Source organism: Balaenoptera acutorostrata, chromosome 6 (assembly GCF_949987535.1).
Source record: "Balaenoptera acutorostrata chromosome 6, mBalAcu1.1, whole genome shotgun sequence".
Taxonomy (NCBI): Eukaryota; Metazoa; Chordata; class Mammalia; order Artiodactyla; family Balaenopteridae; genus Balaenoptera; species Balaenoptera acutorostrata.
This window is the reverse complement of record NC_080069.1, coordinates 11,559,430-11,580,679: the sequence shown is the minus strand read 5'-3', so window position 1 is coordinate 11,580,679 and position 21,250 is coordinate 11,559,430. Positions and strand designations below refer to the sequence as shown.

The window sequence follows — 21,250 nt, the reverse complement described above, 5'->3', positions numbered from 1 at the left end:
GCCCACTGAGAATATGCATTTTAACCAGGTCCCCCAGGTGCCCCCCGTGCACATAACCTCCCAGCTCTGACAACTGTCTTCTGTGATTCTCAGTCAATTTCTGTGACTCTCTAGTCCGATGATCCTCAAATGTCAGTGTGCTTCAGAATCACGTGGAAGGCTAGTTATGACGTAGATCCCTGGACACCACCTCCAGAGTTCAGATTCAGTAGGTTTTTGTTGGGGCCGAAGGATTCACATTTCTCTGGTGAGGTCCTGGAACCACACCTTGAGAAACACGACCGTAGCCCCAAGGAGGGGGGTAATCCAGCCACTTCCCAGGTAGTGATGGGCGGGCAGCCGTCCTTCTCAGTGAATTGGAGACCTCTGGGCAGCTGGCTCCAGTCAAGAGTGGCTGGAGGGGACCGCGCAGGGCATTGACTATCTTGTAGGGTTCCCTTTATCACAGTGATTCTCTGATTTTCTGATCCCAGGCCCCCTCTGCACTCTTACAAATTATTAGGGGCCTCAAAGAGCTTTAGATCATGTGGGTTATATCTGCTGGTATTTACCATACTAGATATTGAAATTTAAAACTGTCGATTCGTTAAAAAAGGATAATGTGCCCATGTTGATATAAATAATATCTTTTTATTTTTTTAAAAATCTTTATTTTCCTTAAAAATTTAGTGAGAATTATTGCATTGTTTTACATTTTTCGAACCTCTTTTATGTCTGGCTTAATAGAGACAGATGGATTCTCCTATCTGCTTCTGCATTCAGTCTGTTGGGATGTCACATGTTATTGGAGCCTCTGGAAAACTCCACTGTACGCTTATGAGAATAAAGAGGATATATAACATGTTAGTATTGTTATGAAAGTTTTTTGTCATGGATTCTCTGAAAGGGCCTTAGGGCTCCCCAAAGGTCTCCAGACTATATACTTTGAGAATTACTGCTTTTTATTTTTTTTAGGCTATATTAGTTATAGGAGATAGAAAAAGGGAAGTATTAGTTTCACTATGTATTATCTTTGATCAAACTACATTTAGGGTATTTATCAACAGAATTCAGCTCATTAAAAATTATTTTTCTTTATTATTTTTTAAATTATGGTAAAATACACATAACACAAAACGTACCATCTTAACCATTTTTTTTAAAGAGAAGATATTCGCCATGTATTTCTTCCTTAGGTCTTTTTTTTTTTAATTAATTAATTTATTTTTGGCTGTGTTGGGTCTTCGTTTCTGCACGAGGGCTCTCTCCAGTTGCGGCGAGCGGGGGCCACCCTTCATCGCGGTGCGCGGGCCTCTCACTATCGCGGCCTCTCTTGTTGCAGAGCACAGGCTCCAGACGCGCAGGCTCAGTAGTTGTACCTCACGGGCCCAGCTGCTCCGCGGCATGTGGGATCCTCCCGGACCAGGGCTCGAACCCGTGTCCCCTGCATTGGCAGGCAGATTCTCAACCACTGCGCCACCAGGGAAGCCCCATCTTAACCATGTGTAAGTGTGCAGTTCAGTGGCATTAAGTGCATTCACATTGCTGTACAGCCATCACCCCATCCATCTCTAGAACTCCTTTCATCCTGCAGAGCTGAAACTCTATTCATTAAACACTAACTCTCCATCCTCCCCTCCCTCAGCCCCTGGCAACCACCCACCTACTTTCTGTCTCTATGAATCTGACTACTCCAGGTACCTTATATAAGTGGAATCATATAGTATTTGTTCTTTTGTGTCTGGCTTATTTCACTTAGCAGGATGTCCTCAGATTCAACCATGTTGGAGCATGTATCAATTTCCTTTTTTTTTTTTTTTTTAAGGCTGAATAATATCCCATTGTGTGAGTGTTTAGTTCATCCACTCTCCCCTTGATGGACACCTGGGTTGCAACTACTGCTTTTTGGGTGCCTGTTGGGCCAGGTGGTTTTGTTCGCAACAGTATGTGGCGTTCTTTCCCATCTTTTCAGCTGAGCAAGCCGAGGCCCTGGGGGCCTCACTCGCTAGCCTGAGATCAGGTACGCGACTGGGTCAGGATGTTGACCTCGCCTTGTTTGACTTCCAAGCCCACACACCTCCTCTTAAGCCACACTTTGGAGGGAGTTTGGACTTTCTTTGTGTGCTCTGTGCATCGAAGCAGAGAGGGGAGGAGCAAACCAGGATAAGCTCAAGGTCTTGATGGAAGGAGGGACCTCAGGGGAAAGATGCTGACTTAATTGCAGCCCTAGTAGAGCAAAGATTTTCATTTCAGGGGTTGTTACAGTCTTTGTGGAAAAATCGGTACCTTTATTGGTCTGTGGTAGCTGTTGGTGGATGGTTTTGTTCTTAGAACAAAGCCTCTTGGCAGGGAAATGTTCGATATTCAAATTAGTGATCTGGCCACTAAAAGGCTCCCAGGAAGCGGTTGGGTGAATCCAGCAACTGGGGCTGGTCCGGATGGGCACCAAGCTGGGTCTTAAGGAGAAACCATGGTGGGGGGCGGTGGGGGGGGGCGGTCCCGCCAGCCTGTCTGCTCCCTGTTGGTGAGGAAACGGACTGGCCAAGTCCCTTCCTATCTATGGCCCTCAGTTTCCTCATCAGAAAAAGGATGGTCTAGTTGGATGGTTTTCACATGGATGATAGCTTTAAACGTAAGCTGAATTCAAGCCAATGAATAAAACATAGAGCAACTCTTTGATTCAGGGGTGGGCACTGGGAGCCCCTCCTTCCCGTCCCTCCTCCCCCACCCCCGCCCCTCATCCCCACCGCTCTCCAGCCTGGAGGCCGTGTCCACGAGCAGCCCTCAGGGGTCCAGACTCCTGCCCGCAGCCCTTCCACCTCTTGCTCAAGTTTGCTGAGCGCCTCAAGGTGCGGCTTAGACAAACGCCAGGTTAAGATCCAGCTCCTTGAGCTCTTTCAATGCTTGGCCAACTGTCCTGTCCTGTGAATTTGCCGAGTCTGGTGGAAACTCAGATCAAAAGCTGTGATTTTCTTCTCAGAGAAGGGATCATGGCCTTTGCATCTGTGTAGTAAGAAAGGGAAGAGGAGGCAGCTCTGGGCAACAAAGACAAATAGAATCAGCTGGATAATTTCAGCACCACCTGCTCCATTTTTTAAATCTTAGGATTCTTAACGTCCTTGCTTCACCTGGGGACATCTCAGAGCCCCTTTGCCCCCCAAATCGGCGCATGTCTAGTGTATCCTGTTAACCCTGCCCTCTCCCAACCCTGACACTGGTTCCTCTTTATTTTTCTGTAGCAGTGTATTTGTATTTTTATTTCTTTGGGAAAGATTGTATGGTGCACATGGGTGTGTGTGTGTGTGTGTGTGTGTGTGTGTGTGTGTGTGTAACCGTAACTATAGGCAGATTTCAAGCACCAAAACTCACTTTTAAGTATTTAACCAGCTGAGAAATGAGGGAATAGAGAGAAAACGTGGGGAAAGGAAACTACAGGTAGCAGTTAAGAGAGGTGGTTTTGAGGTGGGAGCTACCTCGACATCCACAAATCATTTTCTTTTCCCTCACGGTGTTGAGTCTTCCTTAATCCCTAGAACACAGTAACTCTTCCAGCTACAGAGACAGCTGGTGGTTTCTTAACATCATTTATTTTTTAGGTAATTCATGCTTGCTACTTAAAAAAAACCACACTGAGTTGTGTAAAATAAAAAGTCAAATTCCCCTTTCACTCCTGTAGAACTAGCTACTAGGAGTAGTTTGATGAGTATTTCCCAGATGTTTTAAAAATATGCTTTTAAGTGTGTCTGTACATGAGTGTGTGTGTGTGTGTGTGTGTGTGTGTGTGTATATATATTTTTTAATACAAGTGGAATCGTATTCTTTTTCATTTACTAGACCTTGGACAGATTTTCCCGTCAGTACATATAGATTTACCTCATTCTTTTTTTTTTTTTTTTTACCTCATTCTTTTTAATGGCTGCTTGGTGCCTCATAATACGGATGGACCATGATTTATTTACCCAATCCTCTGTTGAGGGACATCATTTTGATTGTTTTTCACAGCTGAATAATACATTTTAAAAGAAACTGTCACCACGTGCTACCTTATTCACCAGTCTTTAACTATCACGGTTTCAGTTTGTGTGCCTTCCGTGGAAGAAACTCTTGGCATTTTATTTTTGTTTTCTCAAGTGGGTAGTATTCTGTTATAGTGAAAAGAACCAGATAGTGAGGGCTTTAAAGTCCGGAGCTCTCGTTTCCAGCTTGGCCGTTTCTACTCCCTCTGGCTTGGAGCGAGGTCACGTGTCTACCTGAGGCTCTTGGTCCATGAGATGACCTTCCAACTCAGAGCTGTTGTGAAGAACAAAAGAGTCCACACAGGGAAGGTGGCTTCACCCAGCCCCTCCGAGGCCCTCTTATCTGCCTGGCCAAACTGCAGAGTAGTAAACAGTTTTCTCTTTTTGCCCAGATTTTAGATGACTCCATCCACTGGCATCTTTCACCCTAGGGTTAACCACCCCAGCCATGTTTTCTATCCTGTTTTGAGAGAACTCTGCCCCAGAGTATCAGAGGAATTCAAGTAAGTGTTAACAAGGTAGACAGATTAGGAAGTGGAGTAGCTGTCCCCAGCCCACTGATTAAAGGGATGCTCTGTCTTCCCTCGGAGAAGCATCTCGTGCTGTGAACCATCGAGGGCCGGATGCTGCCCGAGCTATGCTAAGCTGTTATTTAAGTGGCTGTCTCCACTGTCTTTGCCATGAAACAATAGACCCAATGAAGTGCCCCTTCTGCAGCACACCTGTTCTACATCTTGGCAAGAACAGAAGTGCCAGCTGCGGGCACCTCCCCGGCAGATGAGGTGACTGAGAACGCCACCCCTGCCAGCGCTCTGGGTGAAAAGTCTGGGCAGAACTTAGTCTTCTTCCAAGTTCTTTCTGGGGCTCCTCTGACACTGAGCTGAGGATGGACATGGAGAGTAAACTGAGGTGGGGGGTGAAGAGAAGTTCGGGTGTTTTGGATCCTGGGAACCTCCGAATCCCCCACCTGTGTCAGCACACCTGTCACCCAGCTGCTAGGTGGGTGCCTGACCGCACTGAACCCGGAGGTTATGTAGAGCCTTATCCCTTTCCCTCCTCACCCACCGCTCAAATCAAGAGACTTCTTGAGGGGGTGGGTTATTTTCCTAGGGCTGCTGTAACAGATGCAAACTCTTAAAACAACAGACATTTAAAAAAATCTGAAATCAGGGTGTTAGCCGGTTTGGTTCCTTCCCGGGGCTCAGAGGGAGGCGCCCACCCCACTCCATGCATCTCTCCTAGCTTTGGTGGTTGCCGGAAACCCTTGACCCTCCTTGATTTGTAGGTTCATTCCTCATCCGGAGAGCCGAACTCAATTACATCACAAGGACCCTATTTTTCAAATAAGGTCACATTCACAGGTACTGGGCGTTCAGTCTTGGACATATCTTCTTGGGGGTCCACTGTTCAACCCACTGTGGTGGGGTGTGACTTTGGAGTCTGAATGAAAAAACATGTTTCATCAAACACTGCATTTCCTTTATTAATTTTTAAAGTTAATTTTAATGATCACATTGAGGAGTGCGATAAGATATCCATATGGACATGTTTATCAGACACTTGGAAATATTGGAGTTGGAGTCAGGGCGAAGCTATAGAGATTGATCTGGAAGCCTTGGAAACAAAGGAGAAGAGAATTAGAAGTTTCCTCCTAGCTATAAGTTTCTGTGATTTCAAGTTTAAAATAGAGAGTAGAGAAGAGGTGCTGGTTTTAGTAAACGAGGCCAAGAGATTCTGACGAATTCTCCAAGGTCGGTTTCTTTTTTATTTATTTATTTTTGGCTGCATTGGGTCTTCGTTGCAGTGCACAGGCTTCTCACTGTGGTGGCTTCTCTTGTTGCGGAGCACAGGTTCTAGGCACACAGGCTTCAGTAGTTGTGGTGCACGGGCTCAGTAGTTGTGGCGCACAGGCTTAGTTGCTCCGCGGCATGTGGGATCTTCCCAGACCAGGGCTCGAACCCGTGTCCCCTGCATTGGCAGGCGGATTCTTAACCACTGCACCACCAGTGAAGCCCCAAGGTTGGTTTCTTTTAATTCAAGTCCTTCATGAGCTCTATGTTGACTCTTAGGAAGTCTTTCTCCTTAAACAGCCCCAGAGTCTTCTGAGACAAAGCTCCAGGATTCATGGAATTCCAAAGGCTTTGTTCTAGGAGTTTTTTCTTAGAACCTAGAGCTGTCTTCAGTTGCCTGCCCAGGTGACAGCTTTGGGGTAATAGTAGAGCAGCCTCATTAATTTTTTTTAAACTTTTTATTTTATATTGGCGTAGAGCCGATTAACAGTGTTGTGATAGTTTCAGGTGCACAGCAAAGCGACTCCGCCACACATATACGTGTACCCATTCTCCCCCAGACTCCCCTCCCATCCAGGCTGCCACATAACATTGAGCAGAGTTCTGTAGGTTTACTGCTCCCTGCCACCTCAAGCTGGAGGTGAATTACCTTTGCAACAGAAAAAATTAATCCATCGATCTAAGACAGAAATGGAAAATTTTGTTCAAGCCGAACTGAGGACTGTAACCTGGGGACAGCCTCTCAGAAAGTTCTGCCTGTTCGAGGTCAAAACACAGTCACAGGGGCTCCCCTGGTGGCGCAGTGGTTGGGAATCCGCCTGCCGACGCAGGGGACACGGGTTCGTGCCCCGGTCCGGGAAGATCCCACATGCCGCGGAGCAACTGGGCCCGTGAGCCACAACTACTGAGCCTGCGCGTCTGGAGCCTGTGCTCCGCAACAAGAGAGGCTGCGATAGTGAGAGGCCCGCGCACCGTGATGAAGAGTGGCCCCCGCTTGCCGCAACTGGAGAAAGCCCTCGCACAGAAACGAAGACCCAACACAGCCAAAAATAAATAAATAAATAAATAAATAAATTTATAAAAATACTAGGTAACCCAAACATAATTAGAAAGGTATATTTAAAAAAAAAAACAAAAAAAAACAAACGGCAGTTACATGTTTTGAGACAGAGGGCTGTGTGTTAAATGATGTATTATTGACAGTTTTCACAATCTAGCAAGTAGTGGGTCATGGCCCATCGTGGCCCCTTACAACATCAGGAAGGAATGTTATCTTTTATGGAGTTGTCTTGTTGATGCTGGGAGAATATTGCTCTTTATGGTTGAGCAGGTATTTCTACTGATGGGGGAGGCTTGGTTGATGCATAATGTAGACACACAGTGCACAGGAGAGGGGAGAAAGGAGGCCAAAGGGCAGAAAAAAATTTTTTTATGTTTAAATTTTTCTTGTCCTGCCATAAAATATGGATTTTATTTCACACCCTCTTTGATGAATGTGAGCTTGCAATGGAGGGCAAGAAAATAAAAGCCACAATCCACGTGATCATTTAGAAGTCACCCCCACCACAGTCTTTACCTCACATTCTTTCCTTTTTTCCCCTCTCCTCTTCCCAGCCTTCTAGACTGTGTTGGGTACCTGCTATGACCGTGCTATCACAGTGGGAATAAAAATATGAGTAAGATACAGTGTGTGTCCCTAAGAAATTCACAGGCTTGTGAGGGGACCAGATCCAAAAATAGACAATTCTCATGCAACTAGTTAACTTTAACGATGGAGATAATAATAATAACAACAGTCACCATTTATTGGCCTCCCTCCTATGTATCTACCAGGCATGGACAGAAACAGGCATTATCTCCTATTATCCTTACAATACTCCCATTTTATAGATGAGGAAACTGAGGCTCTGGAAGATTAAGTTGCCCAGTTAATAAGTAGTAGTAGTGGGGCTTGGAACCTTGTTTGTTGGATTCCAAAGTTCATCCTTTAATTCCTGTGATCAGGAGCACAAAGGGAGGAGCCCTATCCAGCTGGACTGGTGGGAGGCTTGTCATTGGTCTGTGGGACTTAAAAATACGGTATCACCTTTTATGAATTACAGAGCGTCCGATGGTATCAGCAGGGCACACAACCAGAGTACAAATGCTCTTATCTTCTCCCCTTTCTGGCCCTCACCTTTGTCCTCTTCATCCCTGTTGACCTGACACGCTTTCACGTGGGTGGAGAGACTTATTTACCTTTGGGCTCTCTTTGATTTTTTATTGACCCTTTTGACATTCATTTGCTCTTCTAAGTACTATTTGAGCTCTGCAGCCAGTCCAGACCTCTGGACTCGTGGAGATTCCTCCACACACTGAGACACAGCACAAGCTCATGAACAGCAGCTAGGGACTGCTCTCAGTAAATAAGAATGATGACCCGTGGCAACATGCAGGGCGTTTATTGAGCGCGTAAAATGTACTGCCTTCCATGGCTGTTTCTCGCCTTGACATTCATCACATAACTGAAGGCCATGATTGATTCTCCGTCATAATGGAATCTTACACATGTGAGGGGATTGTAATTAACATGCTGGCATTGCTTTCTTCAGAAAATCTCGAACTGCAGATCCAGCACTGCTTGATGATAAATGTTTCCTTGCCTGCAGTGCTGCTGTCTCGTAGATCCAGAGCTCTCATGACGTGCAATATGCAGAACAAATGAGTGCAGGGTAGCAGGACCTCTTAAATTGTGCAGGGTCTGAGGGCCGCTGGCCACCAGAACGCTTTGCTGACCTGGCTTACCGGACCCTTCTCTGCGGGAACATTACTTGGAGGAAAGGAACAAACATACATTCAGCCTCTGCTCCATCCAGGACCAGTCACAGATGCCCTGGGGAAGAAGATGAGTAGGAGCTTGCCTGCTCTCAGGGTGGACCATGGAGAGGACATGAAAGGCTCTGTGAGGGGTGCACCCATTCAGAAAACATCCTGCAACTCAGTTTAGCTGGTTCAGGTGAGCAGTTGGAAAGGAGGAGAAGAAAGTAGGCTGGCACTGTGCTCTAGACGAGTGTTTGTGAGCCCCCCAAATTCATGTGTTGAAATCCTAACCCTGATGTGATGGTATTAGGAGGTGGGCCCTCGAGGAGATGATTAGGTCTTGAGAGTGGAGCCCTCATGAATGGGATTAGTGCCCTTTAGAAGAAACTCCAGAGAGCTCTCTTGTGCTTTCCTCCATGTGAGGACACAGTGAGAAGATGACCATCTATGAACCAAGAAACAAACTGTCACTAGATCCTGAATCTGCTGATGCCTTGATCTTGGACTGCCCAGCCCACAGAACTGTGAGAAATAAATGTCTGAGTTTATAAGCCACCCGATCTATGGTATTGTGTTATAGCAGCCAGAATGGACCACCATACACTGCCATACTCTTACTCTTATAGGCTCCCCAGCCTATAATAATAAAGTGATTATTATAAGTAATACATTCCCACTGTAGGGATTTAGATAAACAGAAAAGAAAGCAGCAGCCATAAACCCACCTCCCCGGTGTGGGGTGGGGTGGAGGGGACCACTGTGAGTATCTCATATTTTATTCAAACCTTTTTAAAAAAAAAAAAAAAAAACGTGTTTCAATATGAAAATTCAAATTCATGCATTTCTAATGAGACTTGGGCTGGATGGGACAGAGGCTGGGGGCTTCTGGCTTTGGGTCAGATCAGTTTCCAAGATCTCTGCTGAGTCCTTCATTTTGCTTTCTTGGTTGTTCTAGGGAGTGGCGGAGGTTGAACTGGAACAGAACCTGAATCGGACTTTCAGAAGCTTCTTCAGAGCAAGTGATGAGGTGAGGGGTGTGGGGGGCAGGGTGGGGGGTGAGAAGGAAGGGGGAGCTGCAGGGGTGCAGGTCCCCAGATGGCTTCCCTGGGAGGATGGGGGGATAGGGGATGTCAGGGTCTGGGAATAAGCAACTTGCCTTCTTTTCTTTGACTTCTGTAGTTAAGACAGTTAGGGTCCTCACTCCACTGGTCCCTTCATTAATGGGGAAAGGTCCTGTCCTCACTGTCACACACCAGTAGGGCTTTGAAACCCAGATCAAAGAAGGATTATAATGGTGACAGTTTAGAAATTCTGCTGTTATTACCATTACCATTGTCATATGGATAATTGCTTCTCAAAGTGCAGAATGAATTGATGCTTCTAACCCTTTTCTTGAACAACCACAGGAGCCTAGAATGCTTTAACGCGGTAACCCCTGTCTAACACCCTCCTGTCTTACGTGTTAGGAGTCACTGTTGCTGTTGCTTTATCTGGTCCGTGCCTACTTAGATGGCCTGATTTTTGCCAGTTTCTTTGCTGACCACTTCTGGGACCTCACTCTTTCATACTGAGTTCAAATTTCTTTCTTCCTGAAGTACCTTCTTTTGTAGTTTTCTCAGTAAGAGTCTGTTAGCAGTAAACTCATAATTTTTTGGCCTGAAAATATCTTTATTTTGCTTTCAATCCCAAAGAACAGTTTATCTGAGTATAGCATTCTAGGTTGACAATTATTTTCTTCTAGAAGCTTCTGTCATTGCTTGTAAGAAATTGGTCTCAGGTCTACCTTCTGGTGTATTATTTGTCTTTTAGTCATGTCTGATCTGCAGTTTAGCCCATCTTTATTTTTGAAAGTTGCATTTGGTTCTTTTTCAAAGCATTCTGATCTCTTTCAATACAGTTTTGTTCTATTCTTGTTGTTCAGTTCCTTCTTTTGTCTTTAATCATTTTAAGCATACTCATTTTTCATTCTCACTCTGTGCAAGTTCTATTATTTGATATTCTTGGAGAGTCTTGTTTTACTGTTTGCTATGTTTGCTGTCTCCTGCAATGGGGCTTTAGTGTATATGTGCAGGGGGTGGGGCAGGGTAGGGAGAGAGCTCTGTAATTTGGGTTTGTGAGCTCATCTTCAGCAACACTTACTCTCCTCCAACCTGCTTCAGCTGAGATGGAGGAAATGGCCCTCCTGGGTGGTTTAGCATTTGCTTCTCCTGCCAGGCCTTCTGGTGGCATTACCAGCCCAAGCTCACTTTTGCTGTTGTTGTTTACTTCACTTAGCGGGGGTTTCCAGATCTCGTAGTGTGGATTCAAACTGAAACATGTGTGAAGGCAGGCTTGTGGCTATGAATTCCTAGGGGAGCTTTTTTTGGTTTCCTCTTAGTACCAAACTGAATGGTCCAACTCCTTTGACATCTGTCTGTCATGGTGGGTGGGTTTTTTCTAGTCCACCCTTTAACTGAGGACCCCAGATTGACTGGATTCACCGTGGAGGGGTGGGGAGGATCTCATTTTTACCTTCGCATCTGACCTAAGGTCTCATCTCTTGCTCCCACTGGTTGATACACCCAAGTCCTTACATTCCCAAGACCCGCAAGCACCCAGGAGCAGTCTTGGCCTTGGAGCTTGGTGTGAGCTGCCTCTGCTCTGACCACTCAGGACCCGCCTAGCTCTCTTGGGCATTTAGCATGTTTGTATAGTCTGCTGGCACTTGTAGGGTTTTTAGATGCCCCGTTCCTACATATTTCCTTTGCTTGACCCATGACATCCTTTCTAACTTTTCTCCCTCCAGACTTTTCTCACCACGAACAGAGTCTGTGAAATGGGTAAGAGACATTCTCAGGAGGGAATGGAGACAGGAGGGCCATGATGGGAACCAGCCAAACGTTAAATGAGTGTTTCTCCATCTGCCAGCCCTGAACTAGTTAAGCCCAGACTTGCTTAACATAGATCCCTGCTGGTGAATCGCACTCACCCTAACCCTGGGCTGACCACACAGCCTTGGCTTCCTCTCCCCCATGAAGTTTTGGATTCAAGATCTTAAACAGTAAGAGCTTGGAGGACTCTCAGAGCTCTTCAAGGCAGATCCACCCTCTACTGATTAGGACAGAGACCCAGGAGAGGAACTGACCTCTGCAGGGTCACCTGGTGCAGGCAGAGCGGAAATCAGGCCAGACCCCCAGCCAGGTCTCCTCTGTCTTAGTGCCCTGGCCTCCTCTCCGTCAGGCTCAGTTCCATCCCGTGAGGACAGCCGCTGTTCTCCCTCCCAGTGTGGATATAAGTGAGGAGCCAGAGCCGGGAGCAAACTGGCGCTCATCCCCTTGACTCCTGGACCCGGCACTGTTCCCGCAGAACCTTGTTTGACCCCAAGCCTGTGACTTTGCCATCATTCCCTAATAATGATGATTGCTATCACTTGTTTGAGCACCTACTGTGTGCATCAGACACTGGGCTAGCCCCCTTTAGTAATATTGTTTATATTTCTCGTGACATCCGTAAAGACTCTCACTATTATCTCTATTCTACAGATGAGGAAAATGGGTCTCAGAAGAGTTACAGAATTTGTCCAGGTGGCCAGGCTGGGGTTAAACTCCTCCAAGCCTAAAGACCATACTCCTCTCACTGGTCAGGAGCACCTCTCCCTTCCCTCCTTCCACCTCTTTACTTATTCATGTAGTCAATCGTTCAGTCCTTCATTCCTCAAAAGTTTTGAGCGCACACTTGGTGTGAGGCAGGGGCAGGTATCCAAACGCACGAGTCAGAGACATTGCCCTCCGGGAGCCCAAGTCTCTTGGGGAGACAGAGAGCAGTAATGAAAGAAGGAGAGGTGGTGAAGGGTCTCAGAGGTGTTGGAACTTGGACACCTGACCCAGAGGGTGGGAGAGGAAACAAGTGGCTTTTCGTAGGAGGACTCTTTGTGAATACCCCAGAGGAGCCCAGCCTCAGCAAGATGGTCACCGAGGAGGACATCCAGTTCTATGTTCAGCAGTTCAAGAAGTCTGGTTTCAGGTAAAGAGAACAGCACCCCGAACACAGGAGAGAGAAGGTGGGCAGACAGGGGCTCTTCTGCTCTCGCAGTGCTGGGTGAGGCCCAGGGCCAGCTCAGTCCCAGTGAAAGCCTGGCCAGCCTCTGCTTGAATGCCCCCAGTGTCGGGAGGCTCATTATCTGACGACGCTCAGCCTGCTCGAGTTTGGAGAGTTCAGCTTGTTCTCCCTTATGCTTAGGGGCCCCTTCAGAGCAGATGTTTTTAACTTTTTTTTCATTGATGACCTCTGTGAGGAACAGATGACAGCTCTGAGTTCTTACTTCAGGAAAACACAGAACCCCACGTAACCTCAAAAACTGCGTACATGCTCGGTGGGGGGCGGTGGTTATAGGCTCAGCTTTACTGAGCTCTAACTCACACACCATAGAATTCACCCTCTGAGAGGGTCCAGTTCAATGGTTTTTAGTCATTTCATGGAGCTGCGCCGTCACGATACGTTTTATGGATCGCCACGATCCATTTTAGAGTGTTTTCATCTTCCCGAAAGCAGCTCTGTTCCCTTTCACGGTCACCCCCACTTCCCCTGGGCCCCCTGCTCTCCGTCCCGCTGGAGCTGCCTCTTCCAGACGTTTCACGCAAACGGAGTCGTTCGCTGTGCGGTCCTTCGTGCATGGCTCCTTTCACTCTGCTTCGCCCGTGTTGTGGTCTCTGCCAGGCTTCGTTCCTTTTCCTCAGGTCTGTTTTTATGCTGCGGTTCAGGGCCCTGCCCTGAAATCACTGAGAATCCCTCTTAACAGCCCCTTGTCTGCATGTCCCTTCAAGTATTTGCATATCGCAAATCTTCGAAGCTCGTGAGTCCTTCAAGGGCGCTGCAGGTCACCGCGTTTCCATCCTCCTCCTCTCTCCTCACGCCCCCATCCTTCACTCAGACCCAGGGGCGCAGAAGGAGCCCAACAGCAGGACCGCCTTCGTCAGCCCAGCCCACAAGTTCACAGTGTGGCGACCGTGGCCGTGAACACCCGTGGTGGCCTTTAGACCCCAGTGTCTCCAGTATCACAATTTCAACCCTTCCCTAAGCATCTCCTTTCTTGCCGCGCCCCCCCCCCCCCCCCCGCGAAGTGGGTGACAATTTAAGAGTCTCAGACTGGGGGACAGAGGTTCTCTGGAAGGGAACGTATAGGCAATCCGATCCGACCCCTCCTTGCACAGGAGGGAAAATTAGAAGTCCCCAGAGGGCACGTGGCTTGTCCAAGGTCTTTCCGGGCCCTCCCTTTCACCGGACGCCTCAAGGGCCGGACAGCACCAGCCATTCCCTACCTGAGGATGGGGAGAACGCTCCAGGTACAGCCCTGGAGTCACCCTACCTGTCCGGAGGAGACACCGCGGCATCGCTTCCCGATGTCACATTAGGAGGAAGCACCTCCCGGTGGCCCTTTTCTGTGGGCTCCCTGGGACAGGGGAGTGGCCCTGGCTGGTAAGGGCACTAAACCAAGCTCCCCACCCTCTTCCGAGACAGTCCCGGGAGAAAATGGAGAGTCCTGTAGGGCTGACTTCTGTGTGTCCCCGGATGCCCACTTCAGAGAACACCAGCCCTCAGCCCCGCACTGTGCCTGCACCCGGCCGCGCTCGATAAAGCCCGGCAGGCATGCAGGGCACCGGGCTGTGAATCCTGGGCTCTGTCCTCTTCCCCCTGCAGGAGCCTTTGCTCTTCCTGGGAAGACTGGCTCTATGCTGAGCGGGTTGCTGGTGGGGTCTGCAGCACAAGCATCTACTAAAAGCTTTCCTCTTTTTATTCCCTCGTCCGCCCCTCCCAGGGGGCCTCTAAACTGGTACCGAAACATGGAAAGGAACTGGCAGTGGGGCTGCAAAGGCTTGGGAAGGAAGGTGAGTTCGGCGCTGGTCTCCTCCCACACGAGTCACCCTTCGGGCATCCATGGACCCAAGTGATAGGCCGCTGGGTCAGAGCCCGGGGTGGGCAGACCGGCCGGCTGCTTCTGGAGGTGCCTCCACTGCAGCGTTTCCTCGTAGGACCTCTTTTGCTGCTGCTTCTCCTGGAAGGGCAGAGAGTGGGGAGAGGGTGGGGACAGGGGTCTGCCAGGTGACTGCAGCAGCGGTCTGGACGGCCTAGGTCTCCCGGCGGTGCCCCGGCTCAGGGCGCAGGTGGTCCAGTTAACTCCCAGAGGTAACAAGGATGAAACTCCTGGCTCACAAAGGAACATTACGTGCTCTCAGAGAGACGGGGCTTTAACCTCTGGCTGCGCCACCTCGACCGAGTCAGTCCGAGTCTCAGTTTCCTTGTTTGTCAAGCAGAAGCCACGTTTCCAACCCCTGGGTCTGCGAAGGGAGTAATGGGGCCCCTGGTTTACATTCAAAACATTAAAAACCTAAGGGAAATTGCATTTTCACGTTCCTTAGCTCACTCGGTAGCCCTGGCCATCTTCTTGATTCAGTCACAAATGAACGGCCCTCTATATGCCAGGAATGGTGCAAATAACACAGGCGGGGTCCTGACCTCACGGGGTTAGGTCTTGAGGCAGTAGAGCATAAAAACAGCGGTTCAGAACAGGCTGGGCAGAGAGTCGGCCTGGGAGGTAATCCCTGTGTGACCTTGGGCAAGGCACTTAAACACTCTGTTCTCCGTGGCTGCCAATATGGAAGTGACAAGAACAGTGCCTACCTCAGGCAGGAGCTGTGTAAGGATCAAGTGGGTTGACGCACATCAAATGCTGAGTTACAGCAGTGCCTAGTACGTAGTAGTGGTTTAATTAATGCTCTTTAGCCTATCATCACTCTAATCTGTGATGGACAAAAATGACAAAACTGCAGTTTGATTGGCAGACTCTCTCAAAGCATGAGGGACGAGGAGGAGGTCCTCGGGGAGGTGAACCCCGATGGCAGTAGGTTTGGGGACCCCCTCTTCTGCAGTTTCCTTCCAGATCTTCCTCCTCTCCCACCTCCTCCCATTGCCTCCACCACCGCTTTACGTTTTCACCTGGAACATTCTAGAGTGTCCATCCCACCCCCACAGCAGCCTCAGGATTCGCTTCAGCCACAAAACCACCCCTGAGTCTTCACCCCCGGGTGAACGGGGCACAGTGAGAAGCGCACAGTTCTGCGTTGTAGGTAAAAAACGGTGCGCATTCCTTACCCAGGGACAGTGAACGCCGTTTGGAAATTGTCATGGTAGCGTGAGAACACAGAGTAAAAGGAGGTTCTCTCAACCTTGCGGTGCCCCATGTATCAGTAGACAAAAAGTGAAGTCCCTTTGCTGCCTGTAATGTCACACTGGCCCCAGCGTGGCTGGCCCAGTCACACTCTGGCTGCCCTGGTGAAGCGTCCGTTCAATTCATACAAAAGGAATATTGATCTCTGTCTAAGGGCATCTTTCCTCCTTCCCAGTGCCATCTGTTTGGTGTCAGGAATATCAGTCACACAGAGTGGACCACACGCATGTTATTACTTATACACACGCACACAGAACCCGTGTGGTCAGTACGTGGCTGAATCCATCCGTATGAGAAAAACCCAGTTTTTTCCTCCTGTGCGTCTCCTTTACTTTCACACAAATCACTTTCTTGTTGACACTTATTATCACCAAATGTGTGGAGGTTTTTCCACACATCACCAAGCAGTTCTCTGCAACACCAGCTGGGTGGCCTACAATTTAACTCAGTTCTGGTGCTGTCTACCGGAGACGGCGTCAGAGCCCACAGGTTAAGGGCTCAGTCCCACAAGACTGCTCCCCACTTCAGAGGCCAACCTCAAGTCCAGGTTGTTACCTGCACTTCCAACTGATTGGCTATAAATTGGAGGCGCCCAGGACCTCCTCCTTGGGTCTATTAATTTTCTAGAGTGGCTCACAGAACTCTGGGAAACACTTACTTATGTTTACTAGTTTATTAAAGGATTTGATAAAGGACACAGATGAACCGCCAGACGAAGGAATCCACAGGGTGAGGTCTGGGCGGGTCCCAAGCCCAGGAGCCTCTGTACCTGTGGATCTGAAGTGTGTTATCCTTTTGGTGCGGATTTCACCAACCTAGAAGCTCTCCGAACTCCATGCTACTGGGATGGAGACTTCCTCACGTAGATGCGATCAATTATTAACTCCATTTCCAGCCCCTCATCCCTCTCCGCTTCCAGACATGGGGCAGGAGGAAGTAGCTGAAAATCCCAAGTGTCTAATCATGGCTTTGTCTTCCTGGTGACCAGCCCCCATCCAGGAGCCCAGCCAGAGTCACCTCATTGGAACAAAAGACGCTCCAAGTGCTCTTATCACTTAGGAACTTACAAGGGTCTCAGGGGCTCTGTGCCGGGAACCAGGGGCAGAGAGCAAGATGTACGTTTTCTAATCTCGCACACCATCATTTCAGATGTCTAGTAATACTGGTGCCTCCTTCACGCAAAGCACGTGGTGGAAACAAAGCCAGACCACGGTGGTGCTGTGAGGGGTCTTCCGCGGGGGAGTTAATAGTGGAGGAGGCCCCGCGGTGTGAAAATAACCATCTCCTTGCCCGGGTGAGGGGGTGCTGAGCGTGCAGGTCTCCTTCCCGTGATCCCTCCCCAGATCCTGATCCCGGCCCTGATGGTCACCGCGGAGAGGGACTTCGTGCTCGTTCCTGAGATGTCCAAGCATATGGAGGACTGGGTGAGGCAATGGTCCTGCTCGGGGCCGTCGGGGCTTCTTGGAGGAGGGCACGGGCGTCCCAGAGGCTGCAGAGCGGGATGTTCGGGGGACCCACTCGCTTGACGAGGGCTTCCTTGGCAACATCACTGTCGCCTTTTGGGAGCAGCGATTAAGACTGCTGCTTCCTGGACTTCCCTGGTGGTCTAGTGGTTAAGACTCCACGCTTCAGGCAACTAAGATCCCGCATGCCACGCGGTGTGGCCAAAAGAAAAAAAAAAAAAAAAAAAAAGACTGCTGCTTCCTTTCCCCTTCACTGATGCAGTCTCTCATCACTCACTCATTCTTTCATTTCCCGGGCTTTTCCTGGGCACTTAGATGAGTTGGGACAGTGCTAGGTACCAGGGAGGTAAAGATGAATGAGGTGCAGACCCCACCCCACAGGAGGTCATGTCCAGCAGTTAACCCCACATGCAGGAGGCTTGTGTGGACGAGGGCACAGCTGGGAGCAAGGGCTGCACAGAGGTGCTGACCACTGCCTCCGGCCTTGAGGAACTCCTAAGCCTTGCCTGGCAGAGAACGGGAGAGGAGACAGGGTGTTGAGAGGTGAGGATGGATGAGAGAGGTCAGAGAGTGGGGCTGGGAGGTTATCCTGAGCCCACTGGGCCTGAGCTGTGTGGACCTATGGGTGAGGGGACCGTTGAAGTGGAGACATGGGTATCAAACCTGTGGTTTGGAAGCACACTCTGCTGAAAGCGTGGAGGTTGGTAGGGATTGGGAGACCTGCAAGCGGGGTCACCCTGACTGCTCGTGTATCCTGGCTGGATGCGGAGAGCATCCGCCTGCACTTGGCCGTGGCTTTGTTAGCGTCATCCAGTGCGGTGGACAGAGTGTGTTTCAAGGGATGTTGCCAAGGACGCCCTTTGTGGGTGGTGGAGCCAGTCAAGGGAGGGCTGTGACCCACTTTGGGGATTCAGGTGCCAAAAAGGAGACTGAACAGCCCTGCGTGCAGACCACCAGGGAGGAGGGAGGCGACATGGGAAGGGGACGCAGTCATGGCTATAGGGCAAGAGCCAAGCTCGACCCGGCATTTTCCAGGCAGTGAACGGGCCAAGTCCTAATGGTTCTGGAGGGAGACAGTCTGTTGTGATGAGTATGGGTCAGCCTGAATTTGAATCTTAGCTCAGCCACTCTCTGTGTGGCCTTGGGCCAGTTACCTAACCTCTCTGAGCCTTCATATTACCCAAAGGATTATGGTCAAAGATAAATAAGGCAGGGCTTCCCTGGTGGCACAGTGGTTAAGAATCCGCCTGCCAGTGCAGGGGACATGGGTTAGAGCCCTGGTCCGGGAAGATCCCACATGCCGCAGAGCAACGAAGACCGTGCACCACAACTACTGAGCCTGCACTCTAGAGCCCGCTAGCCACAACTACTGAGCCCACGTGCCACAACTACTGAAGCCCGCGCACCTAGAGCCTGTGCTCCGCAACAAGAGAAGCCACCGCAATGAGAAGCCCGCGCACTGCAACGAGGAGTAGCCCCCGCTCGACACAACTAGAGAAAGCCCGCGTGCAGCAATGAAGACCCAGCGCAGCCAAAAATAAATAAATAAAATAAATAAATTTATTTAAAAACAAGATAAATAAGGCAGTGCAAGAGCAGCACCTAGCACATAGTAGGAGCTTGATCAGTGATCATTCCTTTCCTAAATCATGTGGGGTTTTCAGGGGGGTGGCCCACAGGGAGCAGAGAACTTGCCTTCTGCCATTTACTTTTCTGGGTGGGGTTTTCTTCCAGATCCCCCGCCTGAAAAGGGGTCACATTAAGGATTGTGGACACTGGACACAGATGGATAAGTAAGGAGATGGGGGTCCCTGGGTGGGGGACGTCAGGGCTCCCTGTTTGCCTCCAATAAGCCGCTTACTTTACCATCTCTGCCTTCACCTGAGTGAGGGAGTGCGTCCAGACAGATACGAATTGCCTTCTGTTCCCTTTCCAGGCCCGCAGAGTTGAATCAGATCCTCATGGAGTGGCTGAAGACTGACGCCAGCGACCCACCGGAGGTCTCGAAGCTTTAGGGTGTGACTTGTGTCAGCCGCCAGCAGGCACTCCAACCGCTTCATCTGCTGGGGGCGCTTCTCTGGTACCCGGATGGGGCCTTACCCGCATCTCTCAAAACCAGCAGCGTTGTTCTGAAGGGGTTTGCAGCAAAGAGTGATTTTCTCTAAATGAAATGAGTCAGATTTGACATAATTTTAGATACAGGAAAAATCACGTGTGATTAATTCTCTGGGTATAAAAATATCCCTTTATGTCTAAGGATTCTGTGGGGGACAGAATGGGATGGCCAGGGGGTGATTTCTCTTTGGCTAATCAAGTCAGCGTTTTGATGATGCAAAATCAGCAATTGAGAAGCTTTTCAGCAGAGATGGGAACTCCTTTATTCAATAAAATGAAGACAACTGCCATAGTGCTCCTTGTGTTCTTGGGAGGAAAGCAGAGTGATTGTTCTAAGAAAGTATCGCGTTTGGGTGAACACTGTTCCCTCTGCTCTGAGTCTCTCTACGAGTCTCTGCGTGATCTGGAACAGTGCTGTCTGGTGGAACTTTCTTTTTTTATTAATTTATTTTATTGAAGTATAGTTGATTTACAATGTCGTGTTAATTTCTGCTGTAGAGCAAAGTGATTCGGGTACATATGTGTATCCATCCTTTTTCATATTCTCTTCCATTATGTTTTATCACAGGATATTGAATATAGTTCTCTGTGCTATACAGTAAGACCTTGTTGTTTATACATTCTATATGTAGTAGTTTGCATCTGCTAATCCCAAACTACTAATCCATCCCTCTCCGGCCCCCCCTCCTCCTTGGCAACCACAAGTCTGTTCTCTATGTCTGCGAGTCTGTTTCTGTTTTTTAAATAAGTTCATTTGTATCATATTTCAGATTCCACATGTAAGTGATATCATATGGTTTTTGTCTTTCTCTTTCTGACTCACTTCACTTAGTATGACAACCTCTAGGTCCATCCATGTTGCTGCAAATGGCAGTATTTCATTCTTTTTTATAGCTAATATTCCATTGTATATATGTACCACATCTTCTTTACCCATTCATCTGTTGATGGACACTTAGGTTGCTTCCATGTCTTGGCTATTGTAAATAGTGTTGGAACAAACATAGGGTGCATGTATCTTTTCAAACTATAGTTTTCTCCAGATATATGCCCAGAAGTGGGATAACAAGCTCAGAGGGCAACTCTATTTTTAGCTTTTGGGGGAACCTCCGTACTGTTTTCATAGTGGCTGCACCAATTTATATTCCCGGGGAACTTTCTGACACGATTGAAATGGTCGGTTCTGTGCTACCAGATAGAGTGGCCACCAGCCACGCATAGCCATGTGCCCTGTCTCCCTGCTCCGTTGGCATGGTGTGCTCACCAATCTATGTTCACCTCCCTCACTGCTCTTTCTGCAGGGCAAGCTTGTGGACAAGGTGGTGTCTCCAGGCTGAATTCTGAATTAGGATGAATGTAAATTAACCAGGCGGAAAAGGGTATGTATGTCCAGGTGTGTGCAGAAAAGAAATGTTAACAGCGTTCATTCTTAAATACCCCTGTGTGCCTGGAGCCCTACACTGACCATTTCTTATCCTTCCCATTTAACAGATGGGAAAACTGAGGTTCAGATAATTTGCCCAAGGTCGCTTGGCTAGTGCGGGGCAGAGCCTAGATTCAGATGCATGCTCTCTGGTTCTGCAGGTTGAGCTCCTTCTACCAAAAGCTCTTTTCTTTTCTAAATCTGGGGTGAGACTACCCAGATCAAATCCCTGCTCAGCCACTGACCACAGAGTGACCTCGAGAAAGAGGTCACTGTGCCTCAGTTTCCTCTATTAGAAAAGGACATTAATAGCACCAAACTCATAAGTGATCGTGAGTATTAAATGAGGTAATACATACAGGGCCCTAGAACGGTGCCTGGCACAGAGGAAGTGCTACTGATGTGTTAGCCATAAAATTTCCGGTTTATCCCAGGATGAGGCTTCTGAGGGCTTTAAACTT

At 48.7% G+C, this 21,250-nt stretch overlaps 1 protein-coding gene across 3 annotated transcripts in view; it reads left to right on the top strand.

The window, feature by feature from the left end:
* The window catches only part of EPHX2 (epoxide hydrolase 2), a 72,577-nt gene extending 52,923 nt beyond the window's left edge, over positions 1 to 19,654 (top strand). For all 3 annotated transcript variants that reach the window (XM_057548909.1, XM_007192738.3, XM_057548908.1), the window contains 7 exons: positions 9,540 to 9,611; positions 11,370 to 11,403; positions 12,484 to 12,586; positions 14,379 to 14,448; positions 17,132 to 17,212; positions 18,986 to 19,044; positions 19,188 to 19,654. In XM_057548909.1, the coding sequence (XP_057404892.1) occupies positions 9,540 to 9,611; positions 11,370 to 11,403; positions 12,484 to 12,586; positions 14,379 to 14,448; positions 17,132 to 17,212; positions 18,986 to 19,044; positions 19,188 to 19,266 (498 nt within the window). In that variant the 3' untranslated portion in view covers positions 19,267 to 19,654. The remainder of the gene's footprint in view (positions 1 to 9,539; positions 9,612 to 11,369; positions 11,404 to 12,483; positions 12,587 to 14,378; positions 14,449 to 17,131; positions 17,213 to 18,985; positions 19,045 to 19,187) is intronic.
* Positions 19,655 to 21,250: the final 1,596 nt, after the last annotated feature.